The 27,856-nt window shown below is 42.1% G+C and overlaps 3 protein-coding genes, 1 long non-coding RNA gene and 1 other non-coding gene across 6 annotated transcripts; 3 read left to right on the forward strand and 2 right to left on the reverse strand.

Moving 5' to 3' along the window:
- Window positions 1-3,740: 3,740 nt before the first annotated feature.
- LOC122878797 (putative gustatory receptor clone PTE01) lies at window positions 3,741-5,253 on the reverse strand. The gene has a single exon (XM_044202170.1). It carries the CDS (start codon window positions 4,964-4,966, stop codon window positions 4,040-4,042), a length of 927 nt encoding a protein of 308 aa, XP_044058105.1. The 5' UTR covers window positions 4,967-5,253; the 3' UTR covers window positions 3,741-4,039.
- Window positions 5,254-8,608: 3,355 nt separating this feature from the next.
- On the forward strand, window positions 8,609-11,320 carry LOC122878794 (olfactory receptor 6N1-like). Its single transcript, XM_044202167.1, is given in 2 exon segments — window positions 8,609-9,094; window positions 9,096-11,320. Coding segments are annotated over 2 exon segments (933 nt in total). The 5' UTR covers window positions 8,609-8,914; the 3' UTR covers window positions 9,849-11,320.
- A 1,638-nt stretch (window positions 11,321-12,958) lies between these two features.
- LOC122878801 lies at window positions 12,959-27,669 on the reverse strand. Its single transcript, XR_006378537.1, has 3 exons — window positions 26,107-27,669; window positions 17,974-18,090; window positions 12,959-13,785 (listed from the first exon to the last, which is right to left on the reverse strand). It is a non-coding gene; the product is annotated as an uncharacterized LOC122878801 (long non-coding RNA).
- On the forward strand, window positions 20,636-24,599 carry LOC122878793 (olfactory receptor 52K1-like). 2 transcript variants are annotated; one of them, XM_044202165.1, is made up of 2 exons: window positions 20,636-20,703; window positions 23,589-24,599. In XM_044202165.1, the coding sequence occupies exon 2, from the start codon at window positions 23,638-23,640 to the stop codon at window positions 24,583-24,585; it is 948 nt and encodes a 315-aa protein (XP_044058100.1). In that variant the 5' UTR covers window positions 20,636-20,703; window positions 23,589-23,637; the 3' UTR covers window positions 24,586-24,599. The 2 variants fall into 2 exon arrangements, with proteins under 2 accessions (XP_044058100.1, XP_044058101.1); XM_044202166.1 differs by lacking the exon at window positions 20,636-20,703 and adding an exon at window positions 20,731-20,887.
- Window positions 27,158-27,229, forward strand: trnag-ucc. The gene has a single exon. It is a non-coding gene; the product is annotated as a tRNA-Gly (tRNA).
- Window positions 27,670-27,856: the final 187 nt, after the last annotated feature.

Raw genomic sequence — 27,856 nt, forward strand, 5'->3', positions numbered from 1 at the left:
CCACCAGTAACGAGCCTGGAGGAGCGAGAGAGTACGCTGGCTGCCTGGGTGTCCAGAGCCCGGGGAAGCATGCGCTGAGCCCAGAAGGTCTTTACGTAGGCTGGTTGGGACGTAAACCTTACCCTCTGGGCCTCCCGGTGGAGCGGGTTCGGAAACTGTGGCGGCCCGTATTTGGTCATCCAGGTCCCATTGGATAGGGCTGACAAGTATGGCTGGAGGGAGGATGGGTTCTGGTGTGGGGGATTCCTTGGGAGCATGGATTCTGGAGAGGGAGTCTGCTTTTCTGTTCTTGTCTCCGGGTCTATAGGTGATGGTGAAGTGGAAACGGGTGAAGAAGAGAGCCCAGTGGGCCTGGCGCGGGTCTTTTGGCGGTACGGAGGTATTCCAGGTTCTTATGGTCGGTGATGACAGAGAACGGGTGATTAGCTCCCTCCAGCCAATGCCTGCACTCTTCCAGTGCCAACTTTATCGCCAGCAGCTCCCGGTTGCCGATGTCATAATTCCGCTCCGCCGGGGACAGCTTCTTGGAGAAGAAGGCACAAGGATGGAGTTGAGGAGGCTCTCCGTGGCGTTGAGATAGCATTGCTCCCGCGCCGGTGGTGGAGGCGTCCACTTCCACCACGAAGGGGAGATCTGGGTTTGGATGGGTCAGAACGGGAGCAGTGCAGAAGGCTCTCTTTAACTCTTGAACGCGCTCAAGCTTCGGGGTTCCAGGACAGTGACTTGGGTTGATGACGGAGCAGGGAGGTGAGAGGAGAGGACCTGAAGCTGAAGCTCTTAATGAATCTGCGATAGAAGTTTGAGAACCCGAGGAAACGTTGGAGCTCCTTTACTGTTTGAGGAAGTGGCCAGTTTTGGATGGCTTGGATCTTCCCCTGGTCCATATGGATGCCCTCTGCGCTGACGATGTACCCGAGGAACTGGGCCGTGGGGCGATGGAACTCGCACTTCAAGTTTTAGATAGAGCTGATGTTTCCTGAGCTGTTGGAGGACCAGCGTGACGTGGTGGCGATGTTCAGCCAAGTCCCGGGACTAAATGAGGATATCATCGATGTAGACGATCACGAAGTGATGGAGATACTCCCGGAACACCTCGTTCATGAAGCCCTGGAAGACGGCTGGAGCGTTGGACAGTCCGTATGGCATAACGAGGTATTCGTAATGGCCCGAAGGGGTGATGAACGGCGTCTTCTATTCGTCCCCCTCCCTGATTCGAACGAGGTTGTAGGCACTTCTCAGATCCAGCTTAGTGAAAATGCGAGCCCCACGGAGTTCCTCGAAGGCAGCAGGGACCAGAGGAAGAGGATAGGGGAGCTTGACAGTTTGGCTGTTGAGGGTCCGGTAGTCGATGCAGGGCCACCGTCCTTCTTACCCACGAAGAAGAAGCTGAGGCCGTAGGTGAGGTGGAAACTCGAATGAAGTTCTGGCGGAGAGCCTCCTCGATGTAATCCTCCATAGCCTTGCGCTCCGGGATGGACAGAGGATACACACGTCCTTTAGGCGGTGTTGCCCCAGGCAGCAGGTCAATGGGCCGTACTGCAACGACAGAATGGGGGGTTCAGTGATCAGTACTCAGGTGAGTGAGATCTGTTGATTGCAGTGGGTGGAGCTGGTGGTGTCTGTGTTGGCTCCCTGACACCTTCTTTGTCTATCAGGGAAAAAAAACTTCAGCAGCTGCCAGCGTTCAAAAGGAAAAACTGTAAAAGTCTGGGTTTTTGTTTTGTTGAAACACTTTTGTAAATACAGGGAAAATTTAAGATTGACACAACCGGTGCCCTGGTAGTTCACCTGGTACAGCGTGCACCACGTATCAAGGCTGAGTCCTTACCACAGCGGACAAATTGAGTATACTATGTTACTGCTGTCCGTATTATAGTTGAAAGGGCAATATGAATGAAATCCTCTATTCCAATATATGTAATTAAAAATGTAATGAAGAAGATGGCGTCGGGGACGGCTGCTGTGTCTCAAGCTCCTCCTCAACTTTGTTTTCTTGTTTTATTTATTTTATTTTGTTATGACAGAGAACAACATTTGCACATTAGTTCGTTGGTGGACAACACTTTTTCACAGATATAAGGCCCTCCCTCGTCACTACTTCAGCAAATTAGATCGCGTCTCAGTTCTACTTCTGCCTGCCTATAGGCAGAAACTTAGCAATGCTAAGAGACAATACCGGGACAAAGTGGAGTCTAACTACCAGGGCTCCAACACCAGTAACATGTGGTCTGGACTAACAACGATCACAGACTACAAAAGGGAAACCAGCAGTGCTGAGATAATGTCGGCATCTCTCCCAGATGAGCTGCACATCTTCTATGCAAGCTTTGAGAAGAACAACTTCCTGGCTGAGGAGGTACAAAAGGCCCAGAACCTCTGCCCACTTGTAATGTCCAGGGCAGATGTGTCCAAATCCTTCAAAAGGATTAATCCACGCAAGGCACCTGGACCAGATGGTATCCCTGGCTCTCAATGTGCATGCAGATCAACTGGCAAATGTCTACACAGACATTTTCAACATGTCAGTGCTCCAGTCTGTAGTCCCCATGTTTCAAGGAGACCACCATTGTGCCTGTCCCCAAAAAGACCAAAACCCTCTGCCTGAAAAACTACCGCCCAGTAGCACTCACCTCCACCATCATTAAGTGCTTGAAATGTGGCTAAAATGATTTGGCAGTATTAATCACTTAAGAAAGTGAAGGAAAGTTGTATTAAACGTTAATGATTGGGTTATGCTGCCAAGGAAGATAATAAGGATAGATCAGTCTTGTTGACCAGGCGACCGCCATGGACATGAGAGATGAAGAGGATATCAAGAATTCTGATTCGCTCAGTAATTACAGAAGAAACTGCAACTGCAGCTAAGTCCCCTTAATGAAGATATATTTGCATGCAACATGAAAGATGGATGCATAGATAAATTGGAAGCAGCAAACAAGTTACTTTGCAAAGAGAAAGGTGAACTGAGGCCAAGTAGCTGGAAAGCCACAGTAGAAAACATTCTTCAAATGTTTGGTCTGAAAAAACTAGCTATTTACAGATACTCAGGCAGATTCCTTCCTGAGGGCAGGGCTTATGTAACTCAGAGTAGTTTAAATTTCCAGTTCCCGTCCGATTTTTTCACAATTGAGAATGACTTCCGGATGGGAGCCGAAACGTCTTGATTCTGAAAACAGTGTCCAGATGACTACGACTGAAACCTTTTCTACGATAGAACACTCCTGGACGAATGAGGGACTACACCGTCTTATTGCCCCCTAAACCTAATAACTGGTTGGGCCACCCTTAGCAGCAACAACTGCAACCAAGCGTTTGCGATAACTTGCAATGAGTCTTTTACAGAGCTGTGGAGGAATATTGGCCCAGTCATCTTTGCAGAATTGTTGTAATCCAGCCTGCAGCGCTCCCAAACCAGCCTTCCCAAATGACGCCTCTAACTGAAACTTTATTATTATTACTTAGTGGGTTTTATTTCCCATCTTATGTTATGCATTCCTCATTATTATTTTACAATAAGTATGGCATTCTATCATTCATGTTGCATGATGCATGTACTCTATTCTCATCTTATTTTTACTTTATTTTACATTAACAATGGCATTTTATTTATGTTCATTCTGTTTTTATGTGAAGCACGCATGCATGTATTTTCTTTGTTGTAAAGCACTTTGAGCTGCATATCTTGTATGAAAGGAGCTATACAAATAAAGTTTATTATTATTATTCAGGTTGAGCAAATGTCAATGTTTTCCATGTATGATTTATTTACAGCTTATCAAAACCACTTTGCTTTCAATAAAGAAAACATTTCTTCTTTCAATTTGTTATTTTTGTTCATCCATCTTTGTGGAACTGCATTTCAAAACACAGTATGATAAGAAAATGTACATTCATTCAAAATCGACATGGCAAGCTAATTAATCTAATCAGGGCAGCTTTAGAATTTCAAGTGTCATACTTTAGACCTTAAACAACCACAAATGCATTTTCAATGTCTAGGAAACACAGAAATCTGTCGGATGGTCATTACATAAGTGGCCTACATTTCAGCAAAGACAAGACTTTTACATAGGATGCGGATTTTGGACATATTTAGACCATACAGTAAAGGGTTGAAAAGCGGCTGGCACGTAAGCCAGTATAATGATAAAACAATTCTCGAAATATTGGGTAGATAGTTCATATTAAACCTGCTCTGTAATATTTCAAAGCAGGCCCCGAAAGAAAAGTTCAGGAGGGAAGCAAGGTGAGGTGTGCAGGTACTGACAGCTTTTTGTCTCGTCTGTTTGGAACCAGAAAAACAAATTTTAAGAATTTTAACGTAAGTGTAAAAAATTAGAATTAGAGGACAAAAGATTGAGATTGAAGTGACAAAGAGTCCATAGATATTATTGATCGTGATGTCAGAACATGCCATTTTCACAATGGAGTAGTTGTCACAGTACACTTTCTTAATAGTGGTCCCACACAGCTGTAAAGAGTTACTCAAGGATATCATCACAAGAGACAGTAGTAAAGGGTAAAACCATGTTACAGCAATAAGCATGGTAATTTTTTTAGATGTCATTTGGGTGTTATATTGTAGAGGACAACAGATAGCAAGGTATCTGTCATAAGCCATGATGGCTAAGTTTAAATATTCTACACCTCCATAAGAGAATAAACAGAAAATCTGCAGGAAACAAAATGGAGCAGAAACAGTGTGAACGTCAGAGAGAATCTGAACCAGAAGGAAAGGAAACAACCCTGTACTACCATACAGCTCATTCACAAACAGGCTGCACAGAAAAATGTACATAGGTTCATGTAAGCTTCTGTTCATGCAGATAACCATGATGAGCAAAACATTTGCACAAACAATTAACATATATAAAGACATAATAACCATTAAATATAAGTATTTAAAAAGCCCAGTTTCAAAATAGGCAGCAAGTGTGAAATATGAAACCTGTGTAGAATTTATCATGATCCTCCTTTTGTCTCATAAAGTCATAACACTGTACATAGGATGAATCAATTCCACTGTTACATTTTGTTTTAGTAAAACTAACTATAAGCTCTGCGCTTGTTTGGGACTATGTGTAGCTAAATATTAAACACACTAATAGTATTCAGCACAGTAAATAAATTCATCAAGTCTATATAAAAGGTAAGACAATACAGAAAACAGTTTGTGACATTGTGTGAATCCTGACGTTTATCTGTTTACCTGCTGTAGTCATACTGTGAGTCCCTCCTAACTGAGCTGAAACTGAGCTTAAACTCTGCTTCTGCTTCTTTAAACCATTTAAAGTCAGCATACGCCCACAGCAGTAGTGTGACCTCATTCATCTAATTGATGTCAGAAAAGTTATATTTGAATAAATACTTTGTCCAGATGACTACGACTGAAACCTTTTCTACGATGGAACACTCCTGGACGAATGAGGGACTACACCGTCATATTTCCGTATGAAAATACTTGTTTCTAAATAGCTGGCAGTTGTCTGTTAAGAACATATATGAATACAGCACATATGTCTGATACACACACACACACACACACACTTGTATATAACTTGTATAATGTTTACGTTTTTTAATTAAATAAAAAACAGCAGATAAAGGGGTCTGATACCGGGGATTACATTCTGATGTGGGGAATGGGTTTAAATGTGTTGCCTGTTCCAGTGCATACATCAGAGCTTAACTGTGGTTTTTTTCAGAGTGAGGTGGCTATGGGCGTCCTGCAATGCCGATCTGGGGCGTGGATGTCATTCTGGGGAATGACCTGGCTGGTAGCCATGTGTGGGCTGATTCTGGGGAATGACCTGGCTGGTAGCCATGTGTGGGCTGATTCTGGGGAATGACCTGGCTGGTAGCCATGTGTGGGCTGATTCTGGGGAATGACATCCACGACATTTGGGGGTCCGTAAGATGTACAACGATATTCTCACGTATTTTTTTTGGCCTCGTGTGACAAGGGATGTGTCTAGTTAAATCAAATGTCAAATGACCAGAAAACCTAACCAGACCATTACGTCGGCTCCTCTGTCTCCCATTCCAGCTTTCTTTGTGCGTTTAACTCTCCACTGTGTGCGATTGTGTAGGCCAAATTAAGGTGTATGTGTATGTGTACTATAAGATAATGGTGCAAAGTTAAAAGGAGTTAGTTAGCATGCAAAGACTATGTGTGGAGCATAACATAAACTAACATCAACTTAGCGGTGGCTAAGAACTATGGTTACAATAATAACCTCACGTTAACCATGGAGAAGATCACAACAATAAAACCTCAACAAATCAAAACATGAACACTGACGAAAACTAAACAGTCCTGTGCTTAGTCAAGTACAGTGTTAAGCTATGTGAAGCTTTATAATGCCCAGTTACATTACCAGTCCGTAAAGGCACTAAAGAGGTTGCTTTGACGTGCTGCTCCGTTTGTTGGCAGTTCTGTTGTCGATCAGTCAGGCGGGGAAGAATTGTGGTTCCGTTGTGGAAAATTATTTTGCTGTGCCGTGTTCCGAATATGCAGATGATGGAACCGGTCTCTCCGTCCTCAGTGAGCCGCTTGGCGCTAAGCTACTTCGTTACTCTTGTTACTTGGTAAAGTTAGCTGGCAGACTTTGGGTCGTAGCCACTCACGCTAACTAAACTTTTTGCAGGGATCCAGCAGGCTCTTGCAGCGCTGCTGTAAGATCAGAGAGTTTGGTGTGTTTCTGCTCCGAGCAGATTACACAGCGGTGGCAGCTGCTGCTATCGCAGCCAGGAGAATAGAGAGAGAACAATGGCCAGCTGATCCTTTTATTGAGCTGGTGACATCACGGGTCACAGGTCAACCTGACCAGACTTCATACACAGGTGTGAATTCCTGGAAGATTTTGAGAAACTGACTTCAATGGCTCAGTTTCATAATAAAAGTTAAATTAAAGTCAGACAAATGAACAAATTCATCTGTGGAGTCTCGGTGGTCTCAACACCAGCCACCTGAACCTGACCCTTGATCTTAACTTCCTGCCTGCCAATTCTGTCACTCGCACTCCAGAAAGTGTCTTCCAATCTGTGAAGTTGCAACCCGGATTGGCAGAGAACTTGACCATCAATCTAGCCTCCTCGACATCCCAGTCAGCCAGCCAGCCTCGGGTACCCTACCACCGCTGTCCAGCGCCACAGAGCCTCCACTGCCCAGCGCTGTGACTGGTGCCCAGCCAGATCTTTTAGATCTTTAGTTGGCCTTGTCTGCTGTTCAGTCACCTGCCTGCCCTGAGCCATAGCCGTTGGCCACCACCCAAGAAATCACGACCTCCAGAGCAGTTCCGTTTACATCGCTGAACTCCACAGCGGTCCCGTCTCCAGTACGTCCTCTTCCATGTGGTCGCCCTCCAGAACAACTCCACCCATCTGCCTTGCCTTCTGGTTGTCATACTGAGCGACTCTGCCCATTAAGATTAATAATCTAATCTAATCTAAGATTCTTAGAAATGTGGTTTCTCGTATACATGGCAGAGAAATCTGCAATCTCCAGGAGAAGTCTACTCATGGAAATCAGATTTCTATAATCATCTTCGCCATTACAGAAAGCACGTTTCTCGTTTACATGAAGTTTTAAAAATCGGTTTACTGGAGAAAGCCAACTGACTTCTTTCTGTACATATCCCAAAGTATGCTCTTGCCACAAACCAAGGATTTTGGAAGTGTTTCAAAGATTGGAGATAATGCTGCCACTCAGCACCAACTTAAATTGGATGACTCCTTTGAGGAAGAAGATAAGTGCACAGAAGGGAAATTTGTGATTGTGCAATATGATGGCAAGCCATATGTTGGCCAGATCGTGGTGATTCATGGAGATGAGATACAAATCAATTGCATGATCCAGAAAGGTTAGAAGAATATATTTGTGAGAAACCTAAATGCATTTACTATTCATGGCAAAAGATAATTGGTGTAATTTCTGAACCAGAGCTAATACACCGTGCTGCTCGACTCACACCTCTTGATTGGCTAATGTTCAATCAGTAAAGGCATTGCCACCACCTCTACGATGGATTTATGAAATTGTGTCGAGCATCAATTCTTGAAATTGTGCTTTAAAATGAAATTAAATACATACATGAATTAAATTAAGAGATTGGTGTTCAAGTCTTAAAAGTATTTGTGCCACAAGGAGTCAAAGTTCATTTTGTTGATGAAAAAGGATTTTGTTTTGTTTTTTAAAAAACATGGTTGATAATGTTTGTATCAAAATTAAACTCTTTCTTCATTGACATATTCAAAGTTAAATAAAAATGCTTTAATGTAAAAACTCAGCAACTCACACCAAAACAATCTAGATGGATAAAAATAGCACTACAGGTAAGAGGAAAAATATATATTTTTTATTTGGGGGTGAACCGCTTTAAGATGCATAATATATACAATAACTACAATTTCCTTTCAAAAAGTTTGATTTGCTCGGGACGATAATTAATATCAGTTATTTTGACATCATTTTAAGTGAGTTATCTATTTATATGTCTAGATCTATCGACACAAAGGAGAGTTTGCTATTTTACCAGAAATCAGGAATCATCAACAGTCAGTGGTTCCTTTGATAATGAGGTCCCATTGCTGCTTTGGGCGTCAGAGTTGAAAAGAGTGTCGGCTCAGTTAGGAGGGACTCAGTGTGTCTACAGCAGGGTAGCAGATCAATGTCAGGATTCACACAATGTCAAACTGTATATCTTTGTATCGTTTAGATTTTATATAGGGGAATGTTAAGGTAATTTGTCTTATTTGTTTTCATAATGATGAATTTATCTGTTTATTGTTATTGCCATTAATTCTGTTGTGTGTGTGATTAATGCTTTAGCTTTACAAATCTATCACATAATAACTAATATTAGTTTATCTACTTCATAATGTTATGATTGCTTAATGAACCAAATGAAGGATTATGGTAAACTCTACTCAGGTTTCATATTTTGCACTTGTTGCCTATTTTGACACTGGGGTTTTTAAATACTTTTATTTCATGATTGTCATGTCTCTATATATTTTAACTGTTTGTGCCAATGTTTTGCTCATCGTGGTTATCTGTATGAACAGAAGCTTACATGAGCCTATGTACCTTTTTTTCTGTGTGCAGCCTGTTTGTAAATGAGCTGTATGGTAGTACAGGGTTGTTTCCTTTGCTCCTGGTCCAAATTCTCTCTAAAGTTCACACTATTTCTGCTTCCTTTTGTTTCCTGCAGATTTTCTGTGTACATTGTTATGGGAGTGTACAATATTTCACCTTAGCTGTCATGTCTTATGACAGATACCTTGCTATCTGTTATCCTCTACAATATAACACACGTATGACATCCAGCAAGGTTGCAATCCTTACTGTGTTCGTATGGTTATACAGTGTACTTACAACTGTTGTCATTATGTCTTTGAGTGTCCCTTTACAGCTGTGTGGGAACACGATTCAAAAAGTGTACTGTGACAACTACTCCATCGTTAAACTGGCATGCTCTGACACCACAGTCAACAACATTTATGGAATTGTTTACATGTTTACAGTAATCTTTGCTCTTCTAATTTTAATCCTTTACACTTACATTAAGATTCTCAAAGTTTGTTTTTCTGGTTCCAAACAGACGAGACAAAAAGCTGTCAGTACCTGCACACCTCACCTTGCTTCCCTGCTCAACTTCTCTTTTGGGGCCTTCTTTGAAATAGTGCAGAGCAGATTCAATATGAGCAGTTTACCCATTATGTTGCGCATTTTTTTATCATTATACTGGCTTACATGCCAGCCGCTCTTCACCCCTGTACTGTATGGACTGAACATGTCCAAAATCCGCATCATATGCAAAAGTCTTGCTTTTGGTAAAATGATGTAGAATACTTACTGTATGTCATCTGTCGTCTAACAAATTTATACATACGTTTTTCTCTAAAATTCTGGATGTGAGGAGGGCTTATAGGCTATGGCTTCAGCCTACACCTTTTCACTCATTGCTATAATCTTTATATTGTGAATCATTATTTTGTCGCTGTTTAAGCACATATGTACATTTTTATGTACAGTTTTGTTTTACTATTTATTTTACTTTTACTGTATTTCTTTACAGAAGATTGAACAATTTCTTGAACAAGTCAACCTTACTCTAGAAAATATGTTAGAAAACATGTGGTAGTCTTCCCTTATGCACAAGTCTTTATTCGGAACAGATGTTGCATGTGAGCGCACATGAGAGTCCTACACAGGTTTCATCCTTGTTATAACTGACTGCACTTTTGGCAAATTGTTTAACAACATTCAGAATTTCATTTATAATCCACATTAATTAGATTTGTTGTTTCTGTTTTCGAAGGTAGGATTAGCAATAAGTAGTGCAGTGACTCCTCCTGCAGTCAAAACAATACTTTGTTTTTGATACTTTGTTTTGTTTAGTTTGTGAAGGGGGATTTTTTGAATTGTGGTAGCAACACCGAGGTCTCAGCTCTGATGGATGGATCAGAACTTTACCCCTGCAGTGATGTTGCTAGGTACGCGTCCTGTGTCTCTAAAATCTGAAAATGCTACATTGCGAACAACAAATACGTGTTTAAATCATATAAATAAAGAAACCTAGCTGTCAAAAAACTTGGTGTAATTTATTATCAGGCTGCTCTCTGTGTCGGCTGAGTGCACACACACACACACTGAGTCGAGTTGACTACACTCGTTACTGTAAATAAGTGCAATAAAACCTTTGTGAGTAAAAAGCCAATACTTTATCAATACACCTGTTCAACAAGCGTAAACAGGTGAACATGTAGAAAGTGTTATTTTAATTGAATCTGCTCTGTCCACAGTCTGATCCACCGGCGCTATGTTTACACAAGCATAGCGAGCTAGCTCGGCTACTAGCGAATTGTTACAAACAAGCTAAAACGAAGCTGTCTGTATGTATGTCTAACTGTTTAGCTTAGTTTGCCACATACCTTAAAATTTGGCAAATTCTTGTAAACTTCCTGCTGGCTGAAACAAAGCAGCCCCTCACCTCTCTGCCAGGTAACTTACCTGCAGTGAGTCACAGCAGCAGCAGAGGGAGGCGGACAGAGGGCAGGAGGAGGGACTGACACTGACTGATGTTCAGAAACAATGAAGAACAGACTTCACTCCGTATTTTAATGTCAGGAATGTGATTTATTACGATAAAATCCTAATGATACCCTATTTGGGCCGCCCGTCCAGAGCCTGCCTCCCCTGTCTCCGTCCGGAACGTCGCCACTTTATCCTCGACCCGGACCGGCCGTGTCCTCTGGGCCGACAGAACTACGCCAGACTTTTTGCACAGATATTAGAACAGCTACAATAAAGACTGTTACCAACCTACTCAGCTCTGTTCCGTTGTGTTCTGCATTTGGGGTTCTTTGATCGTCCATTACAACATGTCACTTTTTATTCGAACAGTCGTTTAAATGTGGGGATAAAGTAAATTTTCGAACTGTAATGACCTGTTCGAATTCAAAATTCACAGTCTATAAGCGCAAGAGAACGTTTCCAGCAGAGGGCGCACTAAAAATGTACAATCAGATTGACCTATTGATGCCCTATTGACATCAGTAAACTAAGCTAGTAATGTTACGTTGTTTGCTACGAAAATCAAGGACGCTAGCGAGCAAAGCCGTCCTAAGTGGACAATCACGATACCAAAGCATCTGAGACGCAGTGTGTAGAAGTATTTTGGGTTCTACAACGTAGATGGTAACTAACAAACCGTAAGTCTTCGTGTCGACCTTGTACAAAGCAGATGTCTGACTCTACAACAAATTTGCGGACTCACCTGCTAGCTTGCCAGCCAAGTGAGGCAGCGGAGGCACCACAGACTAGCAGAGCAACGTCAAGTGTAAAACCTCGTCTGACTTTCTATTATTTGGCACATTCAGCTTCAGCAGCCCCTTGCCAGAAGCTCGTAAAAATTATATCACCAATAACATAGCAAGATTTATGCAAGATATGCGGCCCACTGGTATTGTAACTCTTATTACTATTTTCTTTACGTTGTTACGTTGTTCTATGTTATTAATATTGCAGCACTTTAAGACTTGGAGTTTCACTATGAATGAAAAGTGCTGTACAAATTGTATTATTATCTTTTTTTGAGGGGGGGGGCACATTTGAATTCATTCGAACGAAATGTGTGTCATTTCAAATTCGTTTGAACTTGATTTTTGGAAAAAGCGATGGCCCTAGTAGCTGTTCTAAGACAAACAACATAAAAAATTTACTTTCACCCTCAAAGTACTGACTGTTTGTATAACTACATGATGAAAGAATACAAGCAGCAGAAAAGGAGAGATTACCACAGCAAACAGTGTTTACTACACAGGCTATACCTGGGTGGCCCACCCATAATTATTAAAGCTCACCAGAGATGTAAAGATTAAAGCTGACTGACACAGATCGGAAAACTGATGCGTCTGAGGTACATCTCTCTCCATGCGCAACCACAGATAAGAGTGTTAGATTCTTCAGAAATCAATACACTGGTCAAAAAACAATCTTTCCAAATAATATATTTCTCTCTATGTCTGTTTGTGACCCAGAACAATCACTTTTTCTTTTGACCATTTTTTGGAAATTCAGTTAAAATCTGCGCTGCATTGACTATTGAGAGTCTGCAAAACACTTAATGGTACCATAAAATCTGCCAGTGGCACCTCGAACCACATTTAAGACGATGACGTGTAAATAGTAAATGCACTGTACTTGTATAGCGCCTTCTTAGTCTTCTGACCACTCAAAGCGCTTCAAACACTACATGTCACATTCACACACACTTGCAGCCCTCAGGAGCAATTTGGGGTTCGGTGTCTTGCCCAAGGACACTTCGACATGTGGGCTGAGGGAAGCCGGGATCCCCCTGACAGTAGAGTTACAGAGAGGAACAGTCAAGATAAGGTAAGTAATGCTAACATTAGCAGCTAACTGTACAGAACAATGACCCCAAACTCCTCCTGGTTGAAGGTAATAACTTGTCTCGAGTTGATTTATTTATACATAGTTACGGAAAATGCCAAAAGAAAGAATAATGACACTGAGGTAAACACAACACTCACATGTCTATATGTACATTGAACAGTACAGGTTGCTGCAATCGTTCCTCCCTTCTTGAACCAATTTCAAAGCTAATCTCAGAGTTACAAATAGCAGCCATTTATTGATTTTATTTTTTACTATTATTACTAATGTACAGTTTATTATTGCAGAGAACCCGGCTTTAAATTTGAGACTTTTTAGTCATTGCCCCCCTTCTTTGAATCCGTGGCCCAGTCCGCCCCCCATTCAAAAGTTTCTAAACGCGCCTCTGCTAACACCAAGTATATTTCAAACCTGTGGGAAAAACAGAAATGAACTGAAACCAAAGACTCCCTGGAAAGTAGACTGCAGAAGGGAGTTAATGGAGTTCAACATGTTTGTACGGTCAGCAAAATGATTACTGAGCTTCCTGTTAGTAAAATGGGGTCAGCGGGCCAAAATCAAATCTCACGTAACATGTAATGACACGGGATGCAAGAAGGAAGTCCTAGAGGATAAAAAACAAACACCCCAAATGAAGGCCTGAAGCTGCTGTTTTCAGCAGTAACCATGGCGACAGCAGAGTGTCCTCCCATGATTCCCTGTGATGCAGAGTGTGCTAATTAGGCCGTTAGTGAAGCTGGTTAGAGCCTCCAGAGTGTCCGAGTGTCCACAGAAGCCCCTGGGGTCGGGCCTTGTGTTGTGTTACAGATGGAAATAGCTGCTGTTGATGAAGCTGACAGAGAGAGGAGCTCCGCCGGGGCTCATTACTGTGAAACGATACAGTAAACATGACGAAATCACACATCAGAGTCCCCACTGCCCACTCTCTGTCCACCATACATCACACTGCAGCCCAAACAAAGAACATTAAACATATTGTTGGGATTCACAATGGTTGAAGGGGCACCAAACTGTGTAGGTGCAGTCAATTAAATTTGGCTATCAAGATTATCAGGGATAATCATAAATATTAAACTTTAATGAATAAAGTCCTCGGGGCACCACCCTTCTTAATGAAGAGAAATTAATTAAATTGATTGAGTCTCAAAATACACTAATCTATCAATTTGGAACTCAGATTAATAATTTAATTAATAACTATAAACAAACTCATTAATCTCGAGTGACTTCAACCATGTCAGTGTTTCAACAACACTGACTGATTTCACCCAGTATGTGAGTTGTCCTACTAGAGAGGACACTGGACCTGCTGTATGCTAACGTTAAGGACGCAAACAGCCCCCCGGTTAAAAGGCAGCCTGTGACCACAAGGACAGTGAGGAGATGGTCAGAGGAGGCCTATGAGACACTGCAGGAATGTTTTGAGGTGACAAACTGGGATGTACTCTGTAAGCCTCATGGAGAGGACATTGATGGGCGCACTGGCTACATTAACTTCTGTGTGGACTGCAATGTCCCAACTAAGATGGTCCATTGTTATCCTAATAACAAACTGTGGGTAACAAAGGACATCAAGGACATTCTGAATGCCAAGAGGAGGGCCTTTACTGATGGCAATAGGGAGGAGGTGAGGGCAATCCAGGCCGACCTGAAGGTGAAGATCAGGGAGGCCAAGGAGAAGTACAGGAGGAAGCTGGAGCGGAAACTCCAGCAGAACAACATGAGAGAGGTCTGGAGCGGCATGAAGAGCATCACTGGCTTCAGACCGACTGGCAGCAGAGGAGTTGAAGGCAGCTTGGACAGGGCCAACGAACTTTCTGTTCTTTAACAGATTCGACACACCGGCTCCTGCTCATCCCCCCTCTAACTCAGCTGCTGTCGGCCCTCAGTCTCCTCTGAGTCCACTGCTCTCCCCTCAACTGGCTATCAGGCAAACGGCCCTCTTTAGACTGACAACTCCCCCCCTCCCCCACCTGTAACCTCTGCTGTGTGCCTGACTACTGACCAGGTGAGAGGACAGCTGATGAAACACCACTCAAACAAGGCTGCAGGCCCCAATGGAGTTAGCCCCGGGGTGCTAAAAGCTTGTGCCCCCCAGCTATGTGGAGTCCTTCAACATGTATTCAACCTGAGCCTGAGTCTTCAAAGGGTCCCTGTTCTGTGGAAGACATCTTGCCTCGTTCCTGTGCAGAAGACGCCGCGTCCCAGTGGCTCCAAGGACTACAGACCGGTGGCACTGACCTCCCACATAATGAAGACCCTGGAGAGACTGGTGCTGGAACAGCTGCGACCCATGGTCAGACCCCTTCAGTTCGCCTACCAGCCCCGGCTGGGAGTTGAGGATGTCATCATCTTCATGCTTAACCGCATCCACACCCACCTGGAAAAGCCAGTAAGCACGGTGAGGATCATGTTTTTTGACTTCTCCAGTGCTTTCAACACCATCCGGCCTGCCCTGCTGGGTGAGAAGCTGGCAGCGATGCAGGTGGATGCCCCCCTCGTGTCCTGGATTGTGGACTACTTGACTGGCAGACCACAGCACGTGCGCCTGCAGCACTGTGTGTCGGACAGCGTGGTCAGCAACACTGGGGCCCCTCAGGGGACTGTCCTCTCTCCCTTCCTCTTTACCATCTACATCATGGACTTCAGCCACCACACAGAGTCCTGCCACCTTCAGAAGTTTTCTGATGACTCTGCTGTGGTGGGATGTATCAGCGGTGGTGATGAGACTGAGTACAGGGCTGTGGTGGGTAACTTTGTCTCATGGTGTGAGCAGAACCATCTGCAGCTCAATGCGACAACGTCTAAGGAGCTGGTTGTGGATCTACGAAGGGCCAAGGCACCAGTGACCCCGGTTTCCATCTAGGGGGTCAGGGTGGACATGGTAGACGACTACAAGTACCTGGGAGTACACATGGACAATAAACTGGACTGGACCAAGAACACTCAAGCTGTTTACAGGAAGGGCCAGAGCCGCCTCTATTTTCTGAGGAGGCTGAGGTCCTTCAATATCTGCTGGACAATGCTGAGGATGTTTTATGAGTCTGTGGTGGCCGGTGCTGTCCTGTATGCTGTTGCATGCTGGGGCAGCAGGCTGAGGGCAGCGGACGCTAACAGGCTCAACAAACTGATCCGTAAGGTCGGTGACATTGTGGGGGTGGAGCTGGACTCTGGCGGTGGTGTCAGAGAGGAGGATGCTGGCCAAACTACATGCCATCTTGGACAGTGTCTCCCACCCGCTCCATGACGTGCTGGTCAAGCAAAGGAGCACCTTCAGCGGAAGACTCATCCCCCCACAATGCACCACAGAGCGCCACAGGAAGTCATTCCTGCCTGTGGCCATCAAATTCTTTAACTCCTCCCTCTAAGTGTCTGTATGACCATAATTCATTAAACTGGACATTGATCATTACATCTATGCAATACTTGACATAATTGTGCAATATCCTGTGTTAATACTCCTGGGCAAAATTCCCTATTTATTGATATTTATTCATACCTCTATTACTGCTGTGCAATATCCTCAGTCAATTATAATTAAGCTAAACTTAACTTGGCAGTTCAGTACCATATTATTATCATCAACCAGTAAACCCACTTTGTACTTCACACTTATTTTATACTTTAACCTTGCTACTTATTTTCTGACCTGTATTATAGTGCATTATATTTTTTTTGCCAAGTACTTCTATTCCTGTGTGCACTGACATGACAGTGAGCTGCTGTAGCAAAAGAGTTTCCCCTCGGGGATCAATAAAGTATTTCTGATTCCGCTAGCTAGTTGGTTGAAGGATTTGGAGTTCAACATAGCAGAGGTTGGCAAATTACTCACTCTTGTGCAACATTAAGGACACCAGCATAATGATACACACGCATTCATTTAAATAAACAAAGCAAAAACACACAATATGAAGACTAATTTTAAATACACTAAACTACAGAACACAGTATGTATATATGTATGTATCCAAGATGTGGCTGCTTGGATCTAAGATGGCATCAAGCAAAAGAATGTGTGTATGTTTCTTTGTTCTGCCTCCGTATGTCTCGCGTGCACGAGTATGAGCCCACGTGGTCAGAAACAGAGGAACATGTGAAGCGGGAGCTTTAAAGTTTTTCACCGCCGGGTTCATGGTTGTCTTTAAGGGCCAAACTAGAGGTCAGAAATACTTTATACTTTATAGGTGTGTGTGTGTGTGTGATCTGTTTAGGATAACGGTGCCAAGTTAAAGAGAATTAGTTAGCATACAAAGACTGTCTGTGTGGAGCATAACATAACTAACATCAACTTAGCATGGCTGAGAACTACGGTTACAATAATAACCTCAGGTTAACCATGGAGAAGATCACAACAATAAAACCTCAATGAAATACATCAGTAACGTCACATGTGCAAAGGTAAGCAGTCCTTAGCTTAGCTATATACACACTGTTGCTATGCTACGACCAGTTGTTACATTACCCATCTGTGGGAGGGAAAAAGAGGTTGCTTTGGACGTGTTGCTTCGTTAGCCAGCGGTCCAGTGGTTGTGTACGGACCAGGTGAGGAAGAATTGCAGTCCGATGCAGTCTTTTGCTGTGCAGTGTATGTTTATGCAGAGATTATAGTTAACAGCTCAGCGTTAAAGTTAACTGGCAGGGTTTGCGCAAAAGCCTTAGCACTAAACTTTGTTGCAGAAATCTTACGCAGGCTCTCGTGTCGCTGCCGTAAGAAAGAGGGTTCGGTTCTGCTGCGCATCTGCTTCGAGCAGAACACGCTGGAAGAAAGCGGCTGCTGTCCAGCCGTAAGGGGAGAAGAGCGGAGAAAAAGAGAACAAATGATCGCGGACCCCTTTTATTGACCTGGTGACATCACGGGTCACAGGTCAGACCGGCCACTGGTGGCGGGGATGCCGAGTTTAATGGCTTTCAGGATTGTGGGACAAAAGAGAATGCAGTCTCCTAATAACGTTCAGTTAAAAATCACACAAATTAATGTATTCATCTGTGGAATCCCAACAATGTTTAAATGTATAACATCTATGACCTGCAGAGGAAATAAAGTTATAACTTACCTTTTTCACCAGTTTGGTCCAGGTTGTACACAGGTTATATCGGAGTTCTGGTGGGAGTTCAGATTTTTCCATAAAGTGAGTTTCTTGACGAGGAGGCACACAACGGCCTCTTTTCTCCTAAAGACAGAAGAAAAGTGTGTTTAAATCAAGAACAGTACACAATAAGAACAAATACAATAAGACATAAAAGCAGTACAATGAATTTGACCTTGTTTGACGCGGCCTGAAAGCACTGTAATGACGACATCATTAAGTTAAAGGGACAGTTCACTCCAAAATCAAAAAGACATTTTTCCTCTCACCTGTAGAGCTGTTTATCCATCTGGATTGTTTTGGTGTGAGCTGCAGAGTTTTGGAGATATTGGCCGTAAAGATGTCTGCATGTTTGGATGGGACTATGGCGCTCGGCTTGTGGAGCTCAAAGCGCCCAAAAAATACATTTCAAAAACTCAACAGCAACGTCTGTTTCCAGAAATCCTGACCCTGTTACTCAAGATAATCCTCAGGTTTGTTTCTTGACAACAAATCTGTTTCCAAAACTCAGCAACTCACACTAAAACAATGTAGATATATAAGTAGCACTACAACAATTTGATTTAATTTCAAAAGGAGATGATATGTCTGTTGTGTTCACTACTTGTTTCTGCTGAAAACAAGTGGCCAAAAATATCAGTTACTGCAGGTTTAAAGTGGAGGAGTTTAATATACAGCACGTTCATCTAACTAATATCATGAACATTGTTTATTAGTCCAGACCTGATCATTAAGCTGATGATGTATGCAAGGTTTTAGAAAGACTGAGGTCCAAAAACTGAGCTTGTTGATTTCTATGATCTAAATGTGCATATTTTAAGAGGTTTGGAGAGCAAAAACTGGATAACAATAGCTTTAAATAGCATGTCAGTGGGCAGCAGCATGAGAATCAGGTTAAATGTTGCAATGAATGATCCACACAACAATCTGGAAACACAGAAGAGGCTAAACTGATCATAAAACATCTGCAAGTGAATGTTGACAAAAGTGAAATTCACACTAGACATCATTTACTCTGTCCTCGCTCCCTCTGTCTGTCCCTTTCTCACCGACTCCTCACTCGTCTCTCCTGACAGTGTATAAAAGAAATTATATTAATCTTTATTTCATCTTTGTGTTTGCATCATTTTGGATTTGAATTACAGAAATGTGTCTCAAACAGTATGTAAACGTAAGCAAAATGTGTTATACAGTAATACTATATTATTACACTATAATTATGCTATGTGTTTGTATTGTTGTTACATTGAGCCTATAGGTCCCACTGTAAATACCAAAGAATATATATTCAGATCAGTGTTCGTTTGTGTTGAACAGCACTGGGACATAATGCTAATGCTGTCCTGGGCACAGTGGGCAGTACCTGCTCTTCCTCTCTCATCTCCATCACCCTCTTTTTCTCTCAGACTCCTCGTCTTGTCCCGTATCTCTTCCCGTCCCAAAGCTGAGCTTTGATTGACGGTAACATCAACACTACAGTACGTGCTAATGTTGATATGCTAACATTTAACTCTACGACTCAAAGCTGTAACTTAGCTTAACCCCAATTTGCAAGTCATTTATATCAAGAAAAAACAAAAGCATACTGTATGTGTACTGCAGGCTTTCTTCTCTGGTGTCTAAGTGGATTTCTGGAGGTTTAAAAATATGTGTGTCATGTCTGTTCAGATTTGACTGAGTTATGACTCACAGTATTGACGCAAATCTGTCTTAGTGTTTTAAAGCATCTTAATCTCCTCCATCAGCTGTGAGTGGCTGCTGCAGCGCCACCTGCTGACAAACTACAATAACCAACTTCCTGTTGACACCTGCACGCACCTGTCCCTGTCACCTCACGCTGTCCTTACCTCACCCTTCAACTCTCCCGCCTCACAGTTTGAACACCTCTACAGAGTAAACTAGAGAGGCGAAGTCCCGCCCCTTCTGGTGGACCGCCGGAAGGGGAAAAAATATGTACGGTAGTCAACGGCGAGAGACAAATCAAATTTTTGATCCCATTTGAATTGTGCCATGAATTACACGCATAATGTTCGTCACTTTAAAAGATAGTTTTGCAAGTCGAGAAAGTCGCAGTTAGTTGTAGTAGCATTTAGTTTTGTGTGAAACCGCTCAGTGAACCACATCTCTCGCACAACATACGTCACCAACACCAACATGGCCGTCCCCTGTAACGTTAGCTTACCTGATGGGTTTTATCCAGCGACTCCTGGTCCTTTTATCAGCCGGGAAGCGAAAGAACGAGACCTGTTGCTCGTGACTAAATCTGGTACTTTACACCTCCATGTCCGAAACACACAGGCATCGTAGCCTCAGCAGCTCTCAGAAGCTCGTGGGGAGAGAAAGGCATGATGCCACTCTGATGGTACTTGCGACTTTCGGTGTGAAGTGTTTCTAATTCCAGATTTTCAGTCTTATACTTCAGTTTTACAACAAACTGCGACTTTCTTGACTTAAAAATTCTCTTTAAAAGTGACAAACGTCGTGTGTGTAATTCATGGCACAATGAATTCTGAGTGATCTCTGAGTGACTTTGTCTCTGCAGCCAATGGCAGCGTCAGACAGAGGGTATTAAAGTCCTGAGTCAGCATTTCATCACGGACAGGTGGATGGAGGGATGGATGGAGGAGAGTCAGCAGCTGACAGCAACACACAGCAGACGGACACGTTTACTGACGAACTCCTAAACACCAACAACAAGTAAAACCTGTTGATTTCTTTTCTGCAGAGCTGAACTCTCAGCAGCTCTTTATGTTCAAACCAGAGAAACAGATTGTTTCAAACACTTTCCGTCGTCAGATCACTGTCATATATCTTGATTCTAATGCAGTGATGTCTGTCTTATTCTGTCATTAGTAGAAAACCCCTAAAACAAAGAAGACGGGTAAGTGTTGCAGGCGTTGGTACTGTGTATGGGTACAGCTTGCTGAATCACTCCTTAGATTAAGCTGCAGTTATTTTGAAAGCAATATCTGACTGTTGAAACTGGTTCCACTCTTGAACAGAGAAGATTTGATATACATGAAACAAAATGAGGTGATTTTAGAGTCCAGTTGCTCTGCGCTCTGTCTGCTCAGGTGGGCTTTGACCCTGAAAGTTATTTGTTTAGAGTACAATGAGAGAACTTGGTTGCTATAACTATCACAGGATGGGTAGTTCGCTCCATGCCTCCTTCAAAGTGTCTTTGAGCAAGACTCTTAACCCCAAATTGCTCCTGATATTGAAAAACAAAAAATAAGTTACTGAAATGTGACATGATGTAAAATATTGGAAGGATTGTTTGAACGCTCTTGGTAAACACAAACTGCAGCATCGTCCAGCTAAACAGTTTGTTTCCCTCGATAAGGGAACGTTTTCTGTCCGACTTGTGAAACTTGTTTATTCTGGTATCCAGTGAACTCCGTCGCCTCTCTACAGTGGAAAAATAGCTTCCCATTTCATTTGATTCAATGTTTAATCATTTCTATTACAACCTAATGAGTTTTGGTGGTTTGCTGGTGAAGAGAAGTTTAGGCCTGAAGGTTAAAAGCAGGAAACATTGAGCTGAAAAGTGAAAGTTTGTCTTTCAGGTATGAAAAACTTGATCAGAGTGCAAAAAACCTGCATCTTAACCAGTCATTCAGTTTGTAATCTTTAAGAGCGAAAAACTAACGACTAAATTATGTTTCTTCGTACCGATGTAAATCATTAAATTTCAGGAGTTTTGCAGTATCTTGCAATGAGACAGATTAAGACACATAACTGCATATGAAGCAGGAAAAAGGACACTTTATTCTTAAAAAAAGGGTTGATTTGAAATAATCTCACTCTGCTGGCTGATAAGAATGTGACTGTGATTCCTTGCAGGGTGGAAACTGCTAAATGTCTTCTGATGCTGCTAAAAAGTTTGTTCACATCCAGTTGTTAATAATAATAATAATAATAATAATAACAACAAAACAGGCGGATATTTTTAATTAGGATCAGCTGACACTCGAAGTTCTAGTTTTTCACATATGATTTAAACTGAAATGTTTGTATAGTACAATACTTGATATATCCATTACAGTACAATGACAGCAGTCCTCATTAACCCTGTGGTTAGTTAGTGAATGAAGGTATGTAAAGTTCATGATGAATCGCCTCAAGTCCAGTGATGCATGATGTTGATGTTAATTACTCATAATAATGTAAATCAGAATATTATGACCTTTATTTCATCACCAGTCGTATAAATGTCTCTAGTTGGCTTTTACTTCCTAACACTTTAAAATATATCACAGAATGTACTGCAAATCTTTTCAGGGTCAATCGAGCTCATGTTTTTGCAACTTTGATTCTTTATTTCTACGCGAGATAAGTTACAGGATGAACTGTGCCTTTCTTCAGGTTTGAATACGGAGAGTAGTTACTTGAATAACTCCAGTTCTGTGAGTAACCCTCTAACAGGCTATTGGTTTGCTGTCACATTTGTTTAACCCCATCAAGCCTTTGCCATAGTAACCTGCAAGAGATTGATGCACTTAGTGCCCAATCACGTGATCGCTTGCCTTTTAAATCAGAATCAGAAATACTTTATTGATCCCCGTAGGGAAACTCTTTGTTACAGTAGCTCGTCTTTACGTCAGTGCACACAGGAGAAAGTACTAGAAAACGATATGATACACTATAAACACTATAAACAGGTCAGAAATAAATTAAGTATCATGTCGGTATAAGTATAAGATAAACTAAGTGTCAAGTACCAAGTGGGTTTACTGGTTGATCATGAAAGTACAGTCTAATACAATGTAACTCCTTATGTAATAAGTAATATTAATAAGCGGGGGTGCATGTACTGTCGAAGAGTAATTGAGGTATATAGTATCAGTAGCAATAAATGAGAAAAACTAACAAGGGAAAACTAATATTGCACGTAAAAATGCCAAGACCACCATCATTCTGCTGCACTTTAACTCATGCAGCTGAGAACAAGAGGCTAGCGAGGCATGCAGTTATAGGACTATGGACACTCTGTTGACCGATAGTTCATAAGCACTTCGCCCTCTAAAAAGGTCAGGATATAATCCAAACAGTTGCAGACATGGACAGTAGAAGTGGTTCTGTTTATACTCCAGTGCATGTCTGCATACAAGGACGCGTTCAGAGTTTGTCCACGCATGCGGTCCACACATACAGCCTGAGCATGTCGATGGTCCATGCTGGGACAGGGTGGATGATGAAATTTACACAACGTGGACCCTCACGACTACGTGGATTCAGACAGTATAATTTTCACTTAAAGGGCTCTGCTACGAGTAAAAACCAGAGCCAAAGGTTGGATGTGAGGTACTTCCAGTGGGGCTCAAATATGCAATAATGTTTGCTCAGTCACCAAACCATTTACACTGACCCACACCTGAACAACGAGATCCCACCTCCTACCAGAATCAGAGCCTCTGGCAGGTCTCTGACCAGCGCAAAGACCTGCCCCCCCCCCCATCTGCAGTAGGTCTGGATACCACTGGGTACACTGACTAGCAACTATAATGACTAAAAACTTGCACTGTGCACACTTGTGTTTGAATTAAACAACTTTTCAAAAATTTTCTTTTCTCTGTTTTCAGGTTGATAGGACAGAAACCCTGGACAAGAAGGTTTTCTGAGGAGGGAAGGATGGAGAACGTCTCCTCGCACAAACACTTCATCCTCAACGGCTTCAATGAACTCGGAGCACTGAGGCCCGTTCTGTTCATCCCGTTCTCCATCATGTTTGTTGTATCGCTGTCGGCCAACTCCCTGTTGATGTACGTCGTCATTTCACAGAGAAGCCTCCACTCACCGATGTACATCCTCATCGCCGGCATGGCATGTGTGGACCTGAGCCTCCCGCTGTTCTTCGTCCCCAACATGCTGCTGAGCTTCTTGTTTGACTGGAGGGGAATCTCTCTGAGTGGCTGCCTGGTTCAGATGCACTTCATTCACTTTGTCGGAGCTTTTCAGTCTACTCTGCTGGTGTGGATGGCACTGGACCGCTACTTTGCCATCTGCACGCCACTTTACTACCATGAATGCATGGCGTTACCGAGATTCCTCAAGTTTGTGATTCCAATTCTGATCAGAAACTTCTTCCTAAATACACTAATGGTGAGTCTGGCAGGAAAGTTGTCGTTCTGCGTTGGGAACGTGATGAACCACTGTTTCTGTGAGCACATGGCCTTGGTGCAGCTGGCCTGTGGAAGTACCGCCATCAACAACCTGGTGGGGTTGCTCACCGCCTTCTTCATTCCTGTGGCTGACTTTGTCTTTATTGCTGCTTCCTATGTGGTGATATTCAGCTCTGTGCTCAACTCCAGCAGGTCAGGGGTCAAAGCGTTTCACACCTGCATCACCCACATCATGGTCATCACCGTCACCCTGACCATCGCACTTGTTGCTTTCCTGTCATATCGGATCAGAAATGGTCTTCCTCCCGCCAGTCGGGTTTTCTTCAGCACCATGTACCTGCTGTTCCCGAGCTGTTTCAACCCGATCATTTACGGCATCAGAACCACCGAGATCCGACAGCACATTGTGAAGACACTGACAAGTGGTGGCTTTGTCCAAACTGTGCCCCATTCTTAAGAAGCTATTAAAAATCACTGACATAAAAAGGTTGTCAGTTCCAGTTACACAGTGCATTCAACCACCTTTGTTTCTAAACAACGCAGAAGGATTGCTTTCAGTACCAGGGGAGGACACAGTCAATTAACTTTATTTATAACACATTGATCTTATTGTGGTCCTAAAGTGGGAAGATTCTGAAAGGTTCAATTATAAATCTGTGGCAAAAAATGTTCGTGAAAACTTGAAAGGAAATGGCGTTCCAACAACCTGGAAGAATCCCATTTAGTCTGGCAAGAGAGTCTTAAAACATACAGGAAGGCCCTCCATAATGCCAGAGCAGCTTACTACTCATCATTAATAGAGGAAAATAAGAACAACCCCCGGTTTCTTTTCAGCACTGTAGCCAGGCTGACGGAGAATCACAGCTCTAGTGAGCCATGTATTCCTATAGCCCCATATATTTTGACTGCTTTGCTCCTATCGACCTTCAACTAATTTCGACGATTTCTTCATCTAAGCCATCAACCTGTCTCTTAAACCCCATTCCAACTAGGCTGCTTAAAGACGTTTTACCCTTAGTTAGCACTTCGTTATTGGATATGATCAATCTGTCTTTATTAACAGGCTATGTACCACAGTCCTTTAAAGTAGCTGTAATTAAACCGCTTCTTAAAAAGCCCACTCTTGATCCTGGGGTTTCAGCCAACTATAGACCTATATCTAACCTTCCCTTTCTCTCTAAGATCCTTGAGAAAGCAGTCGCCAATCAGTCATGTGACTTTCTAAATAACAATAGTTTATTTGAGGATTTTCAGTCAGGATTTAGAATGCATCATAGCACAGAGACAGCACTGGTGAAAATTACAAATTACCTTTTAATTGCATCAGACAACGGACTTGTCTCTGTACTTTTCTTTAGATCTTAGTGCTGCGTTCGACACCATTGACCATCACATCCTATTACAGAGACTGGAACATGTAATTGGCATTAAAGGAGCCGCACTAAGCTGGTTTAAATCCTATCTATCAGATCGATCTCAGTTTGTACATGTTAACGGTGAGTCCTCCGTGCACGCCAAAGTTAAATACGGAGTTCCACAAGGTTCTGTGCTTGGACCGATTCTATTCACTTTATATATGCTTCCTCTAGGCAATATTATTAGGAAACACTCCATAAACTTGCATTGCTATGCAGATGATACCCAATTATATCTATCGATCAAGCCGGATGAAACTAACCAGTTAGCTAAACTTCAAGCATGCCTTAAGGACATAAAGACCTGGATGATCTGCAATATTCTGATGTTAAACTCTGACAAAACTGAAGTTATTGTACTTGGTCCCAAACACCTGCGAGACACATTATCTAAAGATATAGTTACTCTAGATGGCATTGTCCTGGCCTCCAGCAGCACCGTAAGGAACCTCTGAGTTATCTTTGATCAGGATTTATCCTTTAACTCCCACATGAAACAAACCACGTACAGACAACACACACAGAGACGGTGGAATGAACAAAAGATGACTCTATTTACTTACTATGAAAGAAGACAAAACAACTGAGGACGGCTGAGAAGTTCAGGTAAACGTCCAAAAAAAGGTAAATCCACAGGTAGCACAGGAAAACTGCAGGGCTACGGATTAAACGCAGGACACATGGTACAACGATGATCTGACACTGATCAAAGGAAACACACTCAGGTAGGGGAGACAACGAGATGCAGGTGGAACCAGTGAAAGCAATCAAAGACAGGAAGCAAAACTACTAGACACAAGAGGGAGAATATTACAAAATAAAACAGGAAATAACAGGACAAAACCCAAAACCATGACAATTAGGAGAACAGAAAACTGAGCAAAACGTGTTTGATGTGTTTCAGCTGTGTAGAAATCTGTATGTCTGAATATCATGTCATCAATAAATGTCAAGATAGAGATATTGGAAATGTTTTACTTCTAGTCAGTAGACAGGAATCAGCTACATTTTGATATGTGATGTAGCTTGCTAACATAATTGCATCACGAAGGTGGGGGGGCTACTGTTGTGGTTACTGTCCCTTTAAGGAAATGGTCGAGGTAAAAGTATACAAATGGTATTTATATCACTTTATGTTGCTTAACATTGAATCACATTTCATAATTTTATATTATATTTGTTAATATTTTATTTCATATTTGCTAGCTTGACCACAATCGCTACCAATTGCTAACTTTAGCTGTCACACACACACTAGCATTAACTATAGCATTTTAACATGGTGATGGGGCTGTTTGGCACAAACACACAACATGACTTTAATCACGAATCACCTACTTTTAAAAAACATTTGTGTACATTAAAACATATGTATTAGTTATATTTGTTAGAATCTTCTAACATGAATTGTCCCCGAGAAATACGGCCTCCCCTGCATGATGTTCTTCCACCACTGCTTTTCCTTCTGCACAAACTTATTTATTATATCTATAATAAGAATAATCGATTCTTGCAATAAAATCTGAATAAATGTTTAAATAAAAAGAATCAGATCAGATCAGTGACGTGTTTTTATTATTGTGTCCAGCTGATCAATGGCGTCACTCGTCGGTGGCGTTGGTGGTATAGTGGTTAGCATAGCTGCCTTCCAAGCAGTTGACCCGGGTTCGATTCCCGGCCAACGCAGAGTGTTTTTTGAATAATAAAAAATTATAGTTTCGCTGTTTTTGCAAGTAAAGCTGTGTTTTTTGCTGTTTCTGGTGTAAATCCAGGAATGACTGTTGGAGGAGTTGTATATTATTATAAACAGGTGAAGACTGGGTGTTTCCACAGAACAGATTGGAGATTGTTTTATGTTTTGGGGGAAACGATGAACGATTTCCTTTCAGACTTTAGTGTTTGTGTGAGGACGCAGAGGCCTGATGAGATTTATATCCACCTGTGAAAACTCTTAACATGCAAACCCGTAATATACGTCATGTATTTTCCCCTCCAGCTTCACTGGAAAACATAAAGTACACACAGAACAAGAACAATATATATCACAAACACAGACATCAACATAAAAGGTACATATGTAGAATTATATATTAAAAATCAGTAGAGAGGAAAAATGAACTAAAAAGTAAATAAACAGGCTACGTAAAGTGAAAACACTGAAATTAAAATTACAGTTTGAGTTAATCTGCCCTTATTATGTATGAATTTATGCCCTCGCGACCTTATTTTATCTACAATATTTATTTTGTGTTTTTAATGTTCTATTTATTTATTTATTATTCTTCTTTATTTATTTATTGTTCTACTTATTCC

The sequence above is a fragment of the Siniperca chuatsi genome, linkage group LG7 (assembly GCF_020085105.1).
Source record: "Siniperca chuatsi isolate FFG_IHB_CAS linkage group LG7, ASM2008510v1, whole genome shotgun sequence".
In the NCBI taxonomy this organism is placed as follows: Eukaryota; Metazoa; Chordata; class Actinopteri; order Centrarchiformes; family Sinipercidae; genus Siniperca; species Siniperca chuatsi.

Coding starts and splice junctions, on each gene's coding strand:
- LOC122878793 (XM_044202165.1), top strand. CDS start 23,638: ATGGAGAACGTCTCCTCGCACAAACACTTCATCCTCAACGGCTTCAAT.
- LOC122878797 (XM_044202170.1), bottom strand. CDS start 4,966: ATGATAAATTCTACACAGGTTTCATATTTCACACTTGCTGCCTATTTT.